The sequence below is a fragment of the Eptatretus burgeri genome, chromosome 3, assembly GCF_056783735.1.
Source record: "Eptatretus burgeri isolate ZD-2024b chromosome 3, Ebu_testis_v1, whole genome shotgun sequence".
Classification (NCBI taxonomy): Eukaryota; Metazoa; Chordata; class Myxini; order Myxiniformes; family Myxinidae; genus Eptatretus; species Eptatretus burgeri.
This window is the reverse complement of record NC_140963.1, coordinates 113,437,834-113,457,833: the sequence shown is the minus strand read 5'-3', so window position 1 is coordinate 113,457,833 and position 20,000 is coordinate 113,437,834. Positions and strand designations below refer to the sequence as shown.

Sequence of the window (20,000 nt, the reverse complement as noted above, 5' to 3'; positions counted from 1 at the left end):
TCTTTCTTCTCTCTTCTTCTTCTCCTCTTTCTTCTCTCTTCTTCTTCTCCTCTTTCTTCTCTCTTCTTCTTCTCCTCTTTCTTCTCTCTTCTTCTTCTCCTCTTTCTTCTCTCTTCTTCTTCTCCTCTTTCTTCTCTCTTCTTCTTCTTCTCTTTCTTCTCTCTTCTTCTTCTCCTCTTTCTTCTCTCTTCTTCTTCTCCTCTTTCTTCTCTCTTCTTCTTCTCCTCTTTCTTCTCTCTTCTTCTTCTCCTCTTTCTTCTCTCTTCTTCTTCTCCTCTTTCTTCTCTCTTCTTCTTCTCCTCTTTCTTCTCTCTTCTTCTTCTCCTCTTTCTTCTCTCTTCTTCTTCTCCTCTTTCTTCTCTCTTTTTTTTCTCCTCTTTCTTCTCTCTTCTTCTTCTCCTCTTTCTTCTCTCTTCTTCTTCTCCTCTTTCTTCTCTCTTCTTCTTCTCCTCTTTCTTCTCTCTTCTTCTTCTCCTCTTTCTTCTCTCTTCTTCTTCTCCTCTTTCTTCTCTCTTCTTCTTCTCCTCTTTCTTCTCTCTTCTTCTTCTCCTCTTTCTTCTCTCTTCTTCTTCTCCTCTTTCTTCTCTCTTCTTCTTCTCCTCTTTCTTCTCTCTTCTTCTTCTCCTCTTTCTTCTCTCTTCTTCTTCTCCTCTTTCTTCTCTCTTCTTCTTCTCCTCTTTCTTCTCTCTTCTTCTTCTCCTCTTTCTTCTCTCTTCTTCTTCTCCTCTTTCTTCTCTCTTCTTCTTCTCCTCTTTCTTCTCTCTTCTTCTTCTCCTCTTTCTTCTCTCTTCTTCTTCTCCTCTTTCTTCTCTCTTCTTCTTCTCCTCTTTCTTCTCTCTTCTTCTTCTCCTCTTTCTTCTCTCTTCTTCTTCTCCTCTTTCTTCTCTCTTCTTCTTCTCCTCTTTCTTCTCTCTTCTTCTTCTCCTCTTTCTTCTCTCTTCTTCTTCTCCTCTTTCTTCTCTCTTCTTCTTCTCCTCTTTCTTCTCTCTTCTTCTTCTCCTCTTTCTTCTCTCTTCTTCTTCTCCTCTTTCTTCTCTCTTCTTCTTCTCCTCTTTCTTCTCTCTTCTTCTTCTCCTCTTTCTTCTCTCTTCTTCTTCTCCTCTTTCTTCTCTCTTCTTCTTCTCCTCTTTCTTCTCTCTTCTTCTTCTCCTCTTTCTTCTCTCTTCTTCTTCTCCTCTTTCTTCTCTCTTCTTCTTCTCCTCTTTCTTCTCTCTTCTTCTTCTCCTCTTTCTTCTCTCTTCTTCTTCTCCTCTTTCTTCTCTCTTCTTCTTCTCCTCTTTCTTCTCTCTTCTTCTTCTCATCTTTCTTCTCTCTTCTTCTTCTCCTCTTTCTTCTCTCTTCTTCTGCTCCTCTTTCTTCTCTCTTCTTCTTCTCCTCTTTCTTCTCTTCTTCTTCTCCTCTTTCTTCTCTTCTTCTTCTCCTCTTTCTTCTCTTCTTCTTCTCCTCTTTCTTCTCTTCTTCTTCTCCTCTTTCTTCTCTTCTTCTTCTCCTCTTTCTTCTCTTCTTCTTCTCCTCTTTCTTCTCTTCTTCTTCTCCTCTTTCTTCTCTTCTTCTTCTCCTCTTTCTTCTCTTCTTCTTCTCCTCTTTCTTCTCTTCTTCTTCTCCTCTCTCTTCTCTTCTTCTTCTCCTCTCTCTTCTCTTCTTCTTCTCCTCTCTCTTCTCTTCTTCTTCTCCTCTCTCTTCTCTTCTTCTTCTCCTCTCTCTTCTCTTCTTCTTCTCCTCTCTCTTCTCTTCTTCTTCTCCTCTCTCTTCTCTTCTTCTTCTCCTCTCTCTTCTCTTCTTCTTCTCCTCTCTCTTCTCTTCTTCTTCTCCTCTCTCTTCTCTTCTTCTTCTCCTCTCTCTTCTCTTCTTCTTCTCCTCTCTCTTCTCTTCTTCTTCTCCTCTCTCTTCTCTTCTTCTTCTCCTCTCTCTTCTCTTCTTCTTCTCTCTCTTCTCTTCTTCTTCTCTCTCTTCTCTTCTTCTCTCCTCTCTCTTCTCTTCTTCTCTCCTCTCTCTTCTCTTCTTCTCTCCTCTCTCTTCTCTTCTTCTCTCCTCTCTCTTCTCTTCTTCTCTCCTCTCTCTTCTCTTCTTCTCTCCTCTCTCTTCTCTTCTTCTCTCCTCTCTCTTCTCTTCTTCTTCTCCTCTCTCTTCTCTTCTTCTTCTCCTCTCTCTTCTCTTCTTCTTCTCCTCTCTCTTCTCTTCTTCTTCTCCTCTCTCTTCTCTTCTTCTTCTCCTCTCTCTTCTTCTTCTCCTCTCTCTTCTCTCTTCTCTTCTCTTCTCTTCTCCTCTCTCTTCTTCTTCTCTTCTCTTTCTCTCTTCTCTTCTCTTCTCTTCTCCTCTCTCTTCTCTTCTCTTCTCTTCTCTTCTCTTCTCTTCTCCTCTCTCTTCTCTTCTCTTCTCTTCTCCTCTCTCTTCTCTTCTCTTCTCTTCTCCTCTCTCTTCTCTTCTCTTCTCTTCTCCTCTCTCTTCTCTTCTCTTCTCTTCTCCTCTCTCTTCTCTTCTCTTCTCTTCTCCTCTCTCTTCTCTTCTCTTCTCTTCTCCTCTCTCTTCTCTTCTCTTCTCTTCTCCTCTCTCTTCTCTCTCTTCTCTTCTCTTCTCTTCTCCTCTCTCTTCTCTTCTCTTCTCTTCTCCTCTCTCTTCTCTTCTCTTCTCCTCTCTCTTCTCCTCTCTCTCCTGTCATTCATTCCCTTTTGTCCCACTTTCAGTAGTGCCTTGCTCTTTTATGAGCCTCACTCCTTTATAAGGAATTTTTTTATCCAACTGGTCCAAAAAATTGCATATAAGCAAGCTCGTCACCACCCGAATGGTTCAACAGCAAAAATGATGAACATTTTTCATAATTTACTTTTGGCACTTCAAGTGATCTCAAGTGCCCTGAAAATGACTGTGTAAATGCATGTCCATGCATCTATTTACCTCTCAGTTTTGAAGTTAAGGTGACTTGCTTGCCTCTGTCTGACTGCCATGCCTTCCCCTGCTTGGTGAAATGACTGTTTTTCATTCCCTAGACACCTAGTTTCACAAGTTTGCAAAAGATGAGAAATTCTAAACATGGCTGAAAGTCAATTCAAGTTTATTCTACTTTTTCAGGTTTCTTGCTGTTCTAATGCTGGTGGACCAGGTTCTCACTGCCCAAACAGCAACAGCAATAATGTAAGTTTGCAACAACATTTTGCAGAAAACATTACTCAAAATTCAAAGCTTATCATATTTCACCATTTTAGGCTCTGCTGTTGCTTTCAACATACATTTTGTGCTTAAAAGTATTTCAGTTGTTTCTTGAGGATTTTCTTTCTATTACAGCAAATTGGTTATCTTTCTTTCTTAGGTTATCAAACCATTGTTTTGTTGCTGCCAGACCATGTCATACCTGATATTATGAATATTAAAGCTGAGTCATTTATCTCATCGGTCGCGGTGCCGCCCATAAAATATCCTGGATGCAGTTATAGTTTAACAATATAGTTAAAATATATAGTTACCGATAGTTGTCACAAACTGAGTAAAAATACTCCCTTAAATGAAAAAGTATTCATGTACACTCCCATTGTACGGTAGAAAATACTCGAGAGCAGTTTCACCTCCTCTCATACATGGATGAGGGCTCGACATTAATGGTTGATTTGAACAGGCAGTTTTGTCCTTGGACAAGTGAAAACCTCACTACACCAGTACGAAGGACAGATCAATTTTAGTACACGGAAATTTAATAAACTTGCCCTCTCTTAACCTTGAAGTAGTTATTTTTCATGTAAAGCCACAGTGACTGAAGGGATCTTTTTTCGACCTGACTACCCCACTTGCCGGTGAAAACTTCAAACATAATGGTATCGCCCCATACGCATGCAGTGGCATCCCAAATTTGAAGGAGGGAAGACTGGTCATTCGTTCATTTTGTGTGCAACCTGTGGCTGCTGGTTTGCATCATTGCTGGGATCTTGGCTGTGCCACTGATGCATTTGCCCCTGTAGGTTATGGCAGGGATCTGGAATTTGGCCAGCGTGCCAGCAATAGCTCGCTTGTTCTTCATGAAGTTATGGTATCTTTAACATCCACGAAATGATACCAACAGACGGAATGCCCAGTTTAACATCCATTTGAGGGATGGTACACGCATTGATCAATCATCCTGCCTGTGAAACAACGGGATGACAGTTTATAGCTGAACCAAGATGCAAACCCAGGTGAGTGTGCATACCTCTTAGCCATCCTGCCACCCCGGAAGACTGATGAGCAGGAACCGAAGCCACGAACGGAGACCCCAAGACAGGACCAGAGATACCGACATTGGTTCTGTGCACATGTTCGTGCTTTTATCATCCCCATGGGGATGCACGCACGGGGTCTGCCCTTGCACTGACCCTGCAGTCATGCCAGAGGTCGTGTATGCTCTTTGGCTATTGCTGGGAGGAAATTCCATCGGACAGATAGATGGTTGGGGGGGGGGGCGGGGGGGACTGGGGGGGCGATTCAAGAATGTAGGGAAGGGGGGAAAGACAGGGCTTTGACACACACTTTGGAAAGGGGGTGGGGGTGGTGCTAAATCTTGCTAATCACTTGTGGGAATTACACCTCACTCTCGCTAACATGTGCTATGAAATGACTATTTTAATCTCTCCCCCATTTTACCCCCTAGACCAGATCCTAACAATATTTTCTCAGCAGACCTGTGAAAACGTTCTGCCGAAGGTCATCCAAGCATATATTTACATCGGAGGTGGTGTGGGCCTTGGAATTGCTTGCATCATGGTACGGCCCTCATACATTTAATTTATTTTGCCATTAGATGTGGTTGTTTCTAATATAAATGGTGTCTGGATAAACATGCAATGATCACAGTGTCTCAATTGGATAAAAAATACTTTGTTTGCAAAATGAAGTCATTTGTTATGTGAACAAAAAAGGAATGTGTATGCATTTGGCAAGGTTTTATTTTTCGTTCTCTCCAAGATCGAGGCTCATGGAAGAGTGATGTAATGGGGTGAAATGTCAATAACTGGCAGTGAGGCAATGGAGACGGTTGGACACTAAGCAAGGAAATTGACAAACAGGATAGGGGGAGGAGAGGAAACGGTAACCTGCAAGTAAGATGGTTAGGTTCGGTCGGGTTAATGCAGGTAAAACAAGAAAAAGAGCAATCTGAGATTGCAAACCCTTGCCAGGACTTCTTTTGAGTGGCTTATTTTTTAGGTTTTCAGGTAAATCCAATATGGCTGCCAAACCATGTTGACCGATGATGTCAATGTGACACTTTTCCTCATGGATAGGCAGTCATATGTGTAAAGTTTTGCCTCTATATTTTCAGAGATTTTTGAAGGTTTAAATTTTTTTTTTTTTTTAAAAGGCTGCTGAATCACATGACGTAATTAAATAAATTTTGTGTATCATTTTATCCCTAGATAACCCTCAAAAAGTTTTATACTGATCGGATGTAGCATTCTACATATGCAATTATGATGTCATAACGAAGGCAAGCACCTATGACGTCATAAAAAATACCACTCCTTCCCCGTGAGGAGTGCTTATGTGCCACTTGTACACCCATGGCTTTGGGAGCACTTGTGTGAAGTTTCCCCTCGATTTGTCCAGCCGTTCTGGAGAAGATTTTTTACAGGTTTTAGGGTAAATCCAATATGGTTGCCAAACCATGTGACCAATGATGTGTGTGTGAACTCTTTGTTCCTCATGGACAGGCGGTCATATGTGTAACATCTCAATCCGTTCAGCCACTTCAGAGAAGATTTTTGAACTTTTGTTTTTTTAATTCTATTGCATAATTATTATTATTATTATTATTATTTTAAACAATATGGCTGCTGAACCACATGCTGATTACATAAAAAAAATCTATGGTCCATTTTATCCCGAGATGACCCTCAAAAATGTTCATACTGATCGGATGTGGCGTTCTCACATGCAATTATGATGTGATAACAAGGGCACCTATGATGTCATTTAAAAAATCACTCATTCCTCATGAGGAGTACTTGCTGTGTGCCAAGTTTCAAAATTTCCTTGGTGTGGTTTCAGAGATGCAGAGGTCCAAAGTCTTTTTTTTTACAATATGGCTGCCACACCACATGACCTATGACGTCATTGTCATTAAAACATTCGACATGAGTAGTCTCACCAATGGTGAATTCGACAAGCGGTTGCGGAGAAAAACATGAAAGTTCTTTGTGGACAAATGCAATACCCTCTCCGAATCCTTTGGTGAGGGTAAACATTAGTTTGTGAGGGATCAGAGATGTCATGAGATGGCACTCTACCATCTGCTTTAACGCCCTCGAGGGAAAAATAAGATTGAAGAGGAGGTAGTTCCGTAAATGAGATAAAAGAGGAACAAAAGACTTGCACTAACTTTAGGGTTTCTGTGGTTTACCTTCAAAATAACCAGTGATAACAAGGAACTTCGGTTCAGGTGGAGGCTATTCAGCCCATCATGCCTGCACTACACCAATGCCAGATACTATCACCCCTCCACATGCAAGCTACCTACAAGTCCTGCCAATATCCTTGCACCACTCTATCTCCAATACTTCTATATACCTAGGTTTAAATTGGAATTGCATATCTACCCTTTCTGCTGCCATTACTTTTCTATGGAGACCATTCCATGCATTAACCACTCTGACTGAAAGACCCCTGCCTCATTACTCTCCTAAAGGCCCAGTCACACCTTGACATTTTAGCCAGCAATGGCAACGTATCAAACTGTATGTAAAACGCTGGCTTACGCTGAACTTTTGATGTTTTTTTTTTAAAAGATTCGGACGTATTCATAACGAGTTGGTCGTATGCATAACATATTAGTAACGGACACAGAACGTTTTGTTGTCTTATAGATAACTTATACCAACGAATGCTTAGCCTGTTGTCGGCGTTCACAACCTATGCCCATCGATGGTCTAACTTATGCATAGCGCTGCATGTATCGCCGACAATCACGTGGCGTAGCCTATTAAAAGCCTGCCTCACAATGATTGAAATCATAACAGCCGGAGAAATGGAAGTGTCAACATTGCAGTCACACCTTGGCGATCTTGCCAGAGTATGCCGACGTCTGAAAAATGCATCTAAAACGCTGGCGCACGTCGAATACGGTATGGGGAAGTTTGGTATACATGAATAGAACGCTAAAGTATGCTTTCATACATCGTAGTAAGTGGAGTACGTCTTCAAATTTTAAACGTGTTAAAAATTTTACAACGTACTTGCCGTATGCCTCACATGTTCCACATGTGATGGGAATAAGTTGTACGCACAATATGCGATCGTTGGCACACGTCGACAAAAGTTACTTGTAAGTTACTCATAAGTCGAAACACGTCCAGGTAATGGTTAGTGTCAGTGTTCCAGACTCCCTGTTTTGTTTTTTTTGTTTTTTGTTTTTCTGCGGTATGACGGTGATGTTGACACTTCGATTTCTAGTGCGGTTATAATATAATATAATTAATAGGCTGCCGCTCAACGATTTAAATCATAACCGCACTGGAAATCAAAGTGTCAACATCACTGTCATACCGAAGAAAAAAAAAAAAACCCAAAAAACCAGGGAGTCTGGAACACTGACGCTAACCATTACCTTGACGTGTTTCGACTTATGAGTAACTTACAAGTAACGTGTGTAGACGTGTCAACGATCGTGTAACGTATCTACAACACGTTACTCATAGGTTAGAAATAAGTTTCGGGTACGCTAAACATTACCTCGACGTGTGTCAACGATCGCATAACGTGCCTACAACGTATGGCCAACGTAGCGGAACGTGTGAGTCATACGCTGGCATAAGTCAGAAAATTTCAAGCATGCTAAAATTTGAGGACAACCGCAAAGTACAACGATGAAAGCCAGCGTACTACAATGTATGGCAGTGTTATTCAGTGTGCTCTCAATGTTTCCAAAACTTACCCATAACATATTCGACGTGTGCCAGCGTTTTAGACAAATTTTTCAAAAATTGGCATAAGCTGGCTAAAACGTGAAGGTGTGACTGGGCCTTAACTCTCTTCCTCTTGACTCTGAATGCTGCAAAACTATCTACATCTCTAGTTATATACACCAGCAGATACCCGTCTACGATGGGTATGGGGGACAGCATGGATCACAATACTCAGTTATGGTAGTTTCTTTGGATGTTTTGCGCCGTATTCAACAGCTCAGTTCATATTGGTGGCATGTCTGGGTGCCCATGGTAGCGTTTGAGACCGGTCGCTTTAGATTGTTGGCCTTGATACATAGTGCCGGATGAGTAACACGAACAATTTGACATATTCATCGTTTCTATATTACCACCATCAACAGATTAACAACATGGCAGGAAAAAAGTCGTAAATGCTGAGTTGAACAAACGTCCTGAACTCATGGACTTGGTTAAGGGAAGTACGTCGTCTGGGTCCTGGCCATCGGGTTGCCACCGAATGCTGCTGATTGTGACGTCATCGATTCTCTCTTTGAAAATTCTGTCTATATTCGATTTTTTTTTTGAATCCGCAATCACCTGCGTAAATACATGGAACATGTGAAGATTTCGAAAGTATGAACAGAGTATGTTTGGAGAAAAGTGTGTTAGAAGTTCCAGCCTTACGCCCATTATCTTATGATTTTCCTGATGCGATAACTTGTGATTCATATTAATGGTTGATTTTTAGATTTGAAAAATCTTGTCTTCATTTTTATTCCACCACATTGGGGGAGAATTGGTTCTTGTACTTGTACCTCGTCCTGCACCAGCAAGAGGTGGCCATTCTTTGGAATGAGGTTTAATTCATGGATTTATCTAAAGGATTGACTATCGATTCCATATCTTTCACAAAAAGTAAGCCTTTCACCAAATACATGTTGCCTAATAGTTAAGTAAAAAAAATTAGGACCACTGGACCTGCAGTTTATCTTAGCCCTGGCATAGTGTAACCCAAATTTCAAAGCATTCTGACTGGTACAGTGGTTTTCAAACTTTTTTTAGTGGCGACCCAATTTCAGAACCTCTCTACATCGCGCGACCCAAAATATTCAAAACCAAATTCATCATACATAAGATAAGATTTCATATGACACAAGAAAATTTACTGTTTACTTTATTCACCATCGTCATGTTTTCATAAACGAGTAAACGGAGAATAGCCGACAGTATCCAAATTGTACAGTTGAATGTTTCAGAAGTTTAGTCCAAATGACATTTAGATATATCAGTGAGAAGGATGAGCCTGTTTTTCAGAAACCAACTTCTCTATTCGTGGAGAAGTAGATGACAATGCCAGGATCATATGATGCTCCATTTCTAGGCAATTTCTGTACTTTGTTTTAATCACCACCATGGTGGAGAACGACTGCTCACAAAAGTATGATGAAGGATATGGCATGAGAACCTCAATGGCGCGCCGTGACAGGGTCGGGTACGACGGCAGCATTTTGCACCAGAATGTCAACAACGAATTCGTCCACGCAAGAGCCTGCGCTCCTGAATCCTGCTGGAGCTGTACAAGCTCTTCCTGTGCTGTATCATCTTCATCAGCAATCGAGTCCAGTGGAGCCGTGAAAGGATCCCGAACCACAGAAAAGGACTGCACATCCAGCTCAGGGAAATAGTGCTCGAACTGTTCAATCAGCAACCGAAGGTGACATGCTATCTCCCCAGAAAGACTGTCGAGCTCAGTATCATCGTACTGGCAGGTCGTTAGATGCTCTACCAGACGGGGGAAAAGGCCGAAGCGCTTAACAGTTGCTTTGTCTGCCAGTAATTTTAGAGTCGCCAGAAATCCGGTCATTTTGTCGTGAAAAATCATGAGGTTGGCGTCTTTGCCTTGGAGGGAGCGGTTGAGGACATTGAGACGTTCAAAGATGTCAACGAGATAGCACAGTTCTGACAGCCAATAGTCCGACTCAAGCAACGCTACCCATGCCGTTTTCCCTTGTGTGTGTAGGAACTCCTTCAGTTCATGTTTGAGCTCGTAAACACTCAGAAGAAGGTTTCCTCGAGATAACCATTTGACTTGAGTGTAGAATAGTAAATTCTTATGGTCGGCATCCATCTTCTCCTGGCAGAATAGTCTGAATAACCTAGTGTTGAAGGGCGCTCGATTTGATGAGAGTCACCATTTTTACGACTTCTGAGAATACGCTCTGCAAGGTTTCTGGCAAAGTACGAGAGGCGAGCGCTTCTCGGTGAATCATGCAGCGTACCATGGAGGTCTGAGGAGCCACTTCAAGCAATTTAGCCATGAATCCAGAACGCACTCCTAACATTGCTGGCGCGCCGTCTGTTGTAGAAGCGAGCAACTTTCCGAAGCCCAGATCATGGTCACGATAAAACTACTCTACTTTTCCAAAAATGTCCTCGCCTTTGGTGGTGGCCTCCAATGGTTTGATGAGAAGAGGCTCATCGACAACGTTATCAGCCTTGATGAAGCGGACCCAGACAATGAGTTGCGCGTACGATGCGATATCAGTGAACTCGTCCAACTGTATGGCGTGCCACGGCGATTCCTTGATCTTCTGTACGATCTGAGCCGTTACGTCCAAACTCATATCTTCAATTCTGCATTGGATGGCGTTGTCAGAGAGGGGTATAACTGCCAGTTTCTTCGTCGCTTCCTCCTATCCCCAACCATCAGAGATACCATGTCCTTTGCACATGGCAGCACGAGTTCTTCCACAATGGAGTGAGGCTTTTTAGTCTTGGCAACATGGAGCGACGCTCAATACGAGGCCTCTAATGCCCGAGAATTGGTCTGATGGCATGTACCCTCTCTATCAAGATGCGTATTCTTGAGTGCAAGAAGTTTCCTCTCAAAGAATGCTCTCTCCTTACCCTGATAAGGCTCATGTTTTGTAGTGAAATGCCTCTGCAACTTATTTTGTTTCATAGACTCTGTAGAAAGCACTTCGAAACAAATCACACACTGAGGCCTCTGTGCCCCACTTTTATCCACCACGTAGTAAAATCCAAGGTCCAGAAATTTATCCTGGTAAGAACGTTCTCGAGATTTGCTGGAGGCCGGTGCTGCCATCACAAATAAGGTCTCGAGTCGTACGTGGAGACATGAATACGTAGACGTTAATGATAGAGTCAGAGACTGAGTCTTAGAGGCCGTGGATGAAACCACTAATTTCCCGCCAAAATGAACCGCCCTTCAGCGAGCCCGCGCATCGGCTGGATCCCATTCCAAGCGTCATGTTGCGCCGGTTCCCATACTTTGAACAAACCGTTTATATTACATCCCGTAAAAGCGAAGACCGATCGAAAATAGGCAATTTTTTTTTCGCTGCAAGCGGACGCCCGCGACCCCACGAAATTTACTCGGCGACCCCACTTGGGGTCGCGCCCCCAGGTTTGAAAAACCAAGGACTAGTAGGTCCGGAGAAGAACACTTTGTTTGAAGGAATTTCCACGATTTTACCAAAAATTTACTGAGTCCACCACTTTGACACTTCCAGTCACGTGATCGGCATGACCTCCACAATTTAACACCACGACCCTGTCCTAATGTTGTAAGCCAAATTTGGTCGCATTTTGACTGGTGATTCTGAAGAAAAAGATTTTTGAAGGAATTTACTATGTCCACCATTTTGACCTACCTAAAGTCACGTGACAGGACCGAGCTTTGCCATCCCTGTTACCAGTCGGGCGGAATGTTGCTGCCAAATTTGAGCTGGATTGTCCCAGTGGTTTGGCTGGAGAAGTCAAAATAGGAGACTGACAGACGCACAGTGCACGATGATTCCAATTCCAGATGAGCGAAAAGATCAACATCTAGCGCAGATATGATTGCAGTTTTGTTATTTGGCCTGTGCGTGGAAGCTTTCATTTATACTGGAGCACTCCAATTGTGTTTTCACACTACTCAGCCTCAAAAACTCAGGCTAAGACCGACGTTATGCACATAAACCTTCATTTATTACATAAATTGCTCATCTCTTTAATTGGGTGGTGTATAGGTAGCACAACGCTGCCGCGGTTGCTCCTGAAAATAAAAATGACCCGGGTTACAAACACGAAGCAAAAGCATACCCACTGGTTTTGTGCATACATATTACATCGTCATTATATACCTTGGATAATTACAATTACACTGGCCCATATGCTGACACCAGAGTGAAGTCAAAATCTGTAATATGCAACATGCCGATGGTGGCCATTTTGAATATCACCCCTGGTGTAATTTCCCCACTGCTTTGCAAAGTATTTACCAGCTAATTTTTCTTTAAACCATCTCAGAGTACCTGAAATCTACCTTCAAAACAATTTCTGCTAAAAAAAAAATTTTCAGGGTGACATGAGGGTTGTTTTTTTTTGTTTGTTTGTTTTGTTTGCTTTTCTCACTATAGTGAGCCTTCATTTTAGAAGTTACCAGAAGTGGGTTATTGGCAGAACATGCCCACTTTGGAGAAACCTAGGAGGGGCAGGGTTGGGTGGACAGTCGATGGAAAGGGCAGAGGGTGCAACACCAGAAAGAAAGCGGTAGGAGTTATGACTGAAATCAGATGTTTGGAGTATATGATGATTGTGTTGACTCTATTGTCACCAATTGTGCTTCTTCTAATGACTTTTTATTATTCCTCAGGTCATCAGCATGGTTCTCAGCATGATGTTGTGCTGCACAGTCCGACACAGCCCTGATGTTTACTGATTGCTTTCTCCAGGATCAGCCCACAGGAAAAAGTCGTTATTTCGAAATGTTTCCATGTTTTGTTTTTTTTTTAATCATTTATCATTATGTTTTGCAGAAATATATTTTTTTCATTCTTTCAAGTTCAATGAAGATAAAATCTTTGGAAATGTTTCAAGGGACTATGCTTTTCATAATTTTTTTTTTATTATTATTTTTTAACCTAAAAATTTGATGCAAGTTCAAATGAAAATGACTTTTTTTTAATTTTATGACTTTTGAGAAAGTTGTTCTGCATGATGACATCTTGAAACACTTGGCCATTTTTTTTTTCCTTTCTCTTTCTTATTCCCAGTTTATTGTAATTTTCATCACCCATGCAATATTGCAGCAAGTGGGCCACCTCCACAATTCACATATTTTCGAAAGAATAATGCATCGGCAGTGAAAGCACCTTTTTTGGGGTCATTGTGTGGAATGCTAACGTCACCACCAAGGTAGCACATTGGCTTTATTTTAAAGCTCACGTCGTCGTTACATGTACTTACTGGCATTTGAATTCGGCTTTGTCTCCTGGCCACGGAGTGGCTGTGATTGTCTCGGTTCAATCATTATATAATTTACCACTGTAACAAAATTACAATAACATGGAAATGACGCATCTTCAACATTCTGCTGCTGCTTGTCTGGTACCGGTATTTCAGATTAATAAAAATAGCTTGTATATTTTTAATAATCTGAAATTTAAAAAATACTGTTTAAAAAAAAAAAAAAAAAAACTTCGTTCTCAACATCTTGTACTTTAGCTTTTAACGAACTCTTGCCCCACATCACATGTTTATAAACTCGTTTTCAGTATATTTTTGGTGTAATTTTGTTGCTTCCTATTATAACTTTATTCTACTTTTATATATCTGTTTTGCTTGATTGAAGTTTGTGTTTTTGTATTTTTGAACAAGTGCCTTTACGCTCAGGAACGTTTGTTGTTAAAGTAGATAAACAGATGCCTTTGTTAAGAAAAGCAAACATCCTGGAAGTACATTTTGCCAAGTTGTTATTTCACTCGAGTTTAACAGCATCAATATTAACTCCATCTCAATACCAAGAAGTGGAGGGATTGTACCACAATAATTATTTTACTAGCATAACCCGTGCTCTGCGTGACATGTTGGGGTGGGTGTGTTTGAGAAAGGAACTGATGCAGAGTATCAGTAGTAATTTTGCTTTAATGCAGTAAGTGGAATATGATTTCACTGTTTCAGAAACATTTTATTTACTTTTTTTGTACCATGCACCTCATATGGTCTTTGAGATAATGTAAGCCGAACATCACGTTACTCGAGCGCAGAACAAAGTCGATAGCGCGACACGAAACCACAAACTCGGAAATAATATACAAGATAGTTGTCCATCATTTATACCTTATGGGAGTGTAATTTGGCCAAACTTCCATAATATTTGTTTCCATAATATGGCATTGCTGCTAAAAGCAACAATATATTAAAGCTGTTATTTCACACGTCTTGATATTAAATTTTGAGCTCTCCCTTGTTTTATTGAAATTATTTTATAATTTCGTTATTTAAAAAAAATTATTGTAGTTTGAAATAATGTAAGTGTCATGATTTTATGGTTTTCATATTGATCACATTTGGATAACTGTTTCATATTGACTGGACTTTATGAAATGTGGACCATTCTAAATCATTTGGCAGCTGTGATTGTTTCCCCCCCCCCTCTGAGAGTTGTCAACCTACTGGTGGCAGTTGTTGTTGTTGTTGTTGTTGTTGTTGTTGTTGCAAATGCATATTGGACTGGGATTCAATCCTGAATTTAGCCTGCTAGTTACATCGTTCTCTGCAGTGCAGCTGTGTGTGCTGCTGATATAGTGAACCTCGCACTCGGGCAATACTTTTGTAATTTGGTGATGTAATCAGCGTTGGTGATAACTCAACTACTCTTCATAAAAGGATACCATGGGATATTTAATGTACACCAACTAATGCTAACAGATGGGACACCCAGTTTAACGTCTATCAAGGGATGTCGCACACATTGATGAATCGCCTTATCTGTTGGTGAAAGTAGACTACCCTTCCTTATTGATGGTACTAGTGATTCAGATTGATTTTTTGACAAGGATGTGGATTATAACCAGCTGTGGTGAGGTTTTTTTTTATAATTTTTAAATTTTTTTTTAATGTTTGTCCTTATAAAAGCAGATTTGGGTGGGAGGTTATTGTCGCTATGCATGTATTTAATCAGCTAATATTTCAATGTCAAGTAAACAAGTGATTGATTTCAACATTTTTGTTTCATTTTGATTGAACTCTCCTTGAATAGATGGAAGCACTCCAGTACAGCTGCTTAACAAAAAATTTTTTTTTACATTTTCGTTACATTTATTCGGCAAAAAATGTATTTTCTTATCAACATCAGCACTTGTTGGAAATGTATCATTTGGATTCATTAAAGAACGTTAAAAAAAAACTTGCAGAGTTATTTGTTTTGTTCATGTTCGCCAAGGGACACTCGGTTTAATGTATATTCGGGGAATGACACACACACACACACACACACACACACACACACACACACACACACACACACACACACACACACACACACACACACACACACACACACACACACACACACACACACACACATTGGCGCATCACCTTCTTTTGTATGGAGCACAGAGCTGTGGAAAGCATTGATTCACTGCCCCCCTGTAGATTAGGGCAGGATTTTGTAACTTGTTCATGGTGTTGGTGATAGCTCGCCAACTCTTTGTGAAGGACACTGAGATCTTTAATGGCCGCCAACTAACTAATAGTTGAAAAAAAAAACTAAAAACAGTTAAAAATAAAAAAACTTTAAAAAAAACAACTAAAAATGCCCACAAACTAAAAATACATTTTCGGATACGGATCTTAACCAATATGCAATCGGCTTGTTCTTATCACACACCCAACTCACCCACCAAGGTTCGTTCAAATCCATCCATAACTTATTGAGATATTGGTTTTGGCCCTATCGATGGTGAAGAATTACTTTTTAAAATTATAGTATCTGGATCTTCACCAAAATCGAATTCAATAGTCCTTGTCACACACCCAACTTGTCCATCAAATTTCGTCTGAATCCGTCCATAACTGTTTTAGATATATCCTGCTAACAGACGGACAAATGGGTGAAAACAACCTCCGTACACCTTCAGTGAAGAAGGTAATTGATATGGTGGAATCTATATGTAAACGTTTATTGGAAGGAATGCATTTGGAACTGCATTGATTTTTATCTCGTAAACCTCTTCTGCTGAAAGATAGATGCAGAGAAGTTTTTCAGCAGAATGGACAGTTTGGACCATTAGGAAGATGAGTTAGGACTGTACTCGGGTAGGGAGTCTTTCAGTCAGAGAGTACTCGATCCATGGAATAGTCTCCCTGGAAAGGTAGTGGCAGCAGAGGGGTAGATAGGTTTAAGCTCAGAATTAGATACAGTACCTGGAGGCTGAATGCATTGGAGATTGAGGGTTAAGGGGGTATTGGTAGGACTTGTGCAAGGGTGTGTCAAGTCATGTTACCCCTACAAATATTACATGCGTGCTTTTATGAACAGAATGTAGGTAGACACCTTTTATGGCTGTATTTATTAAAACGAGAAACACCTGCCCCTGATGGGAGCAGACAGGTTGAATATGAATCAGAATAGGAATCGGAAAACGAACCTGTAGTTTAGCAGTACTTTAGCTCTGAATTCATCACGAGGTTCGTCTGAGGTGGAAAAACCCCTTGAGGCAGGGGGGTGGGAGGGGGGGGCAATGAAGTCGCTATGACCCTCGATCTGCCTGGCGAGTTTCGTTAGCGATTGGATAAGTAACAACCAAATGTATCATGGTCAGACAGACAGACATGCACCAAATTGCGTACTTGGTATGATTCCTTCACATTTGCATGTACATGGCATTTTAAGTGTCAAGAATGTCAGTATGCACACCATAATTTTCATAGCAGTTTTATAATGCGTCTCCATGTTCTCTTTGATATTGAATATAACATCTTTTTGTTTTGGGAGATAGTTGAAAACGTGTTTGGGAGATGCACCCTGCTTCAGGCCATCTGTTGTAGTGGGTCTTCGACAATATTTACCGATATAAAACACGGTGCGTATTTGTCTATCCCCCTTCATAAGCACGATTTGAGTAGGGTTTTAAAGGCCAATCTTTTTTCACGATTGTGTTCACTACTCTGCTTTTTGAGGATAAAAACTTTTTAAAACATTTTCCATAAAAGCGTAATTACATCTTTTCTATTGGAATTTTACATGGTGACTTACAAACTGAGCCTCAAGGGTGGTGTACAAAAGCGTTTTTTTAAAATAACAAAATACAAGGTGCAGTGATGTGTGCAACATGTGCAGAATAAAATGAGTGATCATTGACTCCATAGGATGTCAAATAAAAATAGGGGCAATACCCCTGGGCGCTCACCTGGTAGCGGCTGGATAAGAAAACCAGAGAACCACTGGTAGGTGTGGATGACCCACAAAATATGTAACTGAGAAGAAAGTAAATACTTGTGGATATTTTTTATTTATTTTATTTTTAATGCCGTGAGCAAACTTTGGTATATTGCAGGTGATGAAGGTTGTGGTCAAGTTTCATCAAAATCTTGTGTGTATTTTCAGAGAAGTTTCAAGTGTTTGTGTATGGACGGATGTCCTATAAACTCCCCGGAACTATTCCAGTTGAGCTAATAAAGATGTAAGCACACCTGACGCTAAGCCGAGGCTTCAGACTTTGGCATGCTTACGAGGCTGGACTGCCTGTCATTTTTTTATGGGATTTTTTTTTTTTACTAGTACATGAATAATTATTTTACTAGTACATGAATAATAATAATTATTTTACTAGTACATGAATGTATTATAATACACAAACAAAAGTGCCTGGCAATGCCAGGTCCCTCCTCCCAACATTCCCTTACCCCACCCATCCCTCCTCACCCCACACCCTCCCTTAATTCTCCCACCTCCACCCTTTCCCTCCCTCTTCCCACCCCACCCTTTCCTTTCCCTCGTTCGTACCACAAAGGTACTTGGCATTGCTTGGGATCTAACATACTGTACATTTATTGAACTACCGCAATCGAGCACATATTTACAGACAAACATTTTATTTATCAAGCTGCAACGTACTGAACAGAAATATCAACAAAATTGAAAATAATATTGTTATGCTTTTGGGTAGATATTGAATGTTATTACAATATCGAACATGTAAATTGTTTCTTGTTCCAACTCGAGAGCAGCCCACATATTGTTGACCATGTGAATTTTTTAAAATAATAATCAGTTTTTTTGGTCGGAACTCGGTTTAAACCACTCGTCTCGATAGAGATACGGATCAAAATCACTTGTTTAAATTTTTGCAATTGAGTGTAAATTTTTCAGAGTAAATGAATTAAAATACTACATGTCGGGCTCTGGTTGTCTTCTTTTTTTCCTGTGTAGCACATGGCTGGAGTAGCATAATTGAGGGTGTGGCAGTGCTCTTGGAATTTGGCCAGGATGCTGGATATAGCTCCCCTACTCTTTGCGAATGACACCACGAAGGGATCCTTAATGTCCACCAAGTAACTCCGGCAGATGCAACGCCCAGTTTAACATCGACCTGAGGGACGGCATGCACATTGATTAATCGCCCTGCCTGTGAAACACGGGGGTGACAGTTTTTAGCTGGGTTGAGATTCAAACCAAAAATAGACAGCTTAGAGTTAGTGTGCATACTTCTCTGCCATCCCACTGTGGAGTGGGAACACATTGCTTAGTAACCACTGAAAACATTTTTCAATTCTCTCTTGAACTCTTAGTTCGCCTCACTCGTTCTAATCCTCTAATATATTTTACTTACTATGTGCAGAGTGTTGATGCTGCCGAAGCAGTCTCCTTGGCTATTGGACACAATCCTAGATGGGTCACCACTCCGACACAGGATGCCAGCAAGCTGACACTCATTTTGCCGACCTCGAAAGGATGACGAGCAGTCAACCTGACCTGGTATTAATTAAACATCTGAGTGGGATTTAAACTCAGGATTCTGGGATCCTAAGCCCACAACCATAACCATTAAGCCAACACCAGGCAAAGAAATAATAACTTATTTTAAGGACATTCGAACTCACGACCTCAAGACAACAAGCCATGCAACTTAGCATCGACCTGATTGTCACTACACCGGAGCTTCCACCTGTTTTAAAATTACTTTTCGTTGCACTCAATGAAGTTACACTTTGGGCATTTTGTCTCTTCTTTCAATTTAATTTCAACAAATCTCTTCATTCAATTTAATTGTTGGAACAGTAGAAAAAGTTAAGTTTAATGCTTTGGCAATTTCACATTCTTGTGTAAATATGGAGGAGGGAGCATACATAGCCTTCCTTAAATAAATATGCTTAGTTATAAGAATAAATGATTTCTTAACATTTTCAGATTTCACTCCAGATTTTGACCCTTATTTAGTCCACCAGATCCGTTTCTGAAATCTGAAATATTGTTACTAATTTGGAAGTTTACTGCACTCAACATACAGGTCCTATGGCTCAGTTATATCGATAAGTAAATGTGGATAGATAGCTCCCTTTTGCCTTGTCTAATGGGAATTAAATGTTCATGCGCTGTGCGCTATTTTAATAGTTAGGATTTTTACACCCCTTATAACAACAACAAAACGCCTTCACCTCGCTTCCTCACACAGACGTCATTGTCTACATGCGTTCCACCACATACGTGGGCGGAGTTTCCTCGGCCACCAGAGCTCCGACTCCGCCCCAGAGAGATGGAATGTTCCCCGCGACCAATGAGAGGCGAGACGTCTCAGACATCGACCTTCCCACGAACCCCGGACCAATGGGAGGCGAGACGTCTCAGACGGCGAACTTTCCCACAGCCTCTCGACCAATGGGAGGCGTGAGACATCTCAGACATCGACTTTCTCACGAACCCGGACCAATGGGAGGCATGGGACGTCTCAGACACTGACTTTCTCACGAACCCTGGACCAATGGGAGGCGAGACGTCTCAGATGGCGATCCTCCCCACGACACCCCAGCCCGCAGGAGAAATGCAAAAAAAGAAACGCCAGGGCCTTGGAAACAGCGTCAGGGTTGGGCGATCGGGTTTGAGGTGCCGGAGATCGACTCGTCTCGTCTCGTCTGGTCTGGTCGGCTTGGCAGCGATCAGGTTTGAGGTGCTGGAGATAGACTCATCTGGTCTGGTGGGCTTGGCAGCGATGGGGTTTGAGGTGCCGGAGATCGACTCGTCTGGTCGGCTTGGCAGCGATCGGGTTCAAGGTGCTGGAGATCGACTCGTCTGGTCTGGTCGGCTTGGCAGCGATTGGATTTGAGGTG

At 41.3% G+C, this 20,000-nt stretch overlaps 1 protein-coding gene across 1 annotated transcript in view; it reads left to right on the top strand.

Annotated features, from left to right (window-relative positions):
* LOC147030763 (CD9 antigen-like) overlaps positions 1-13,401 on the top strand; it is a 72,770-nt gene extending 59,369 nt beyond the window's left edge. The window contains exons 6-8 of the mRNA XM_085875178.1: positions 3,070-3,132; positions 4,642-4,728; positions 12,544-13,401. Coding sequence (XP_085731304.1) covers positions 3,070-3,132; positions 4,642-4,728; positions 12,544-12,609 — 216 coding nt within the window. The 3' untranslated portion in view covers positions 12,610-13,401. The remainder of the gene's footprint in view (positions 1-3,069; positions 3,133-4,641; positions 4,729-12,543) is intronic.
* Positions 13,402-20,000: the final 6,599 nt, after the last annotated feature.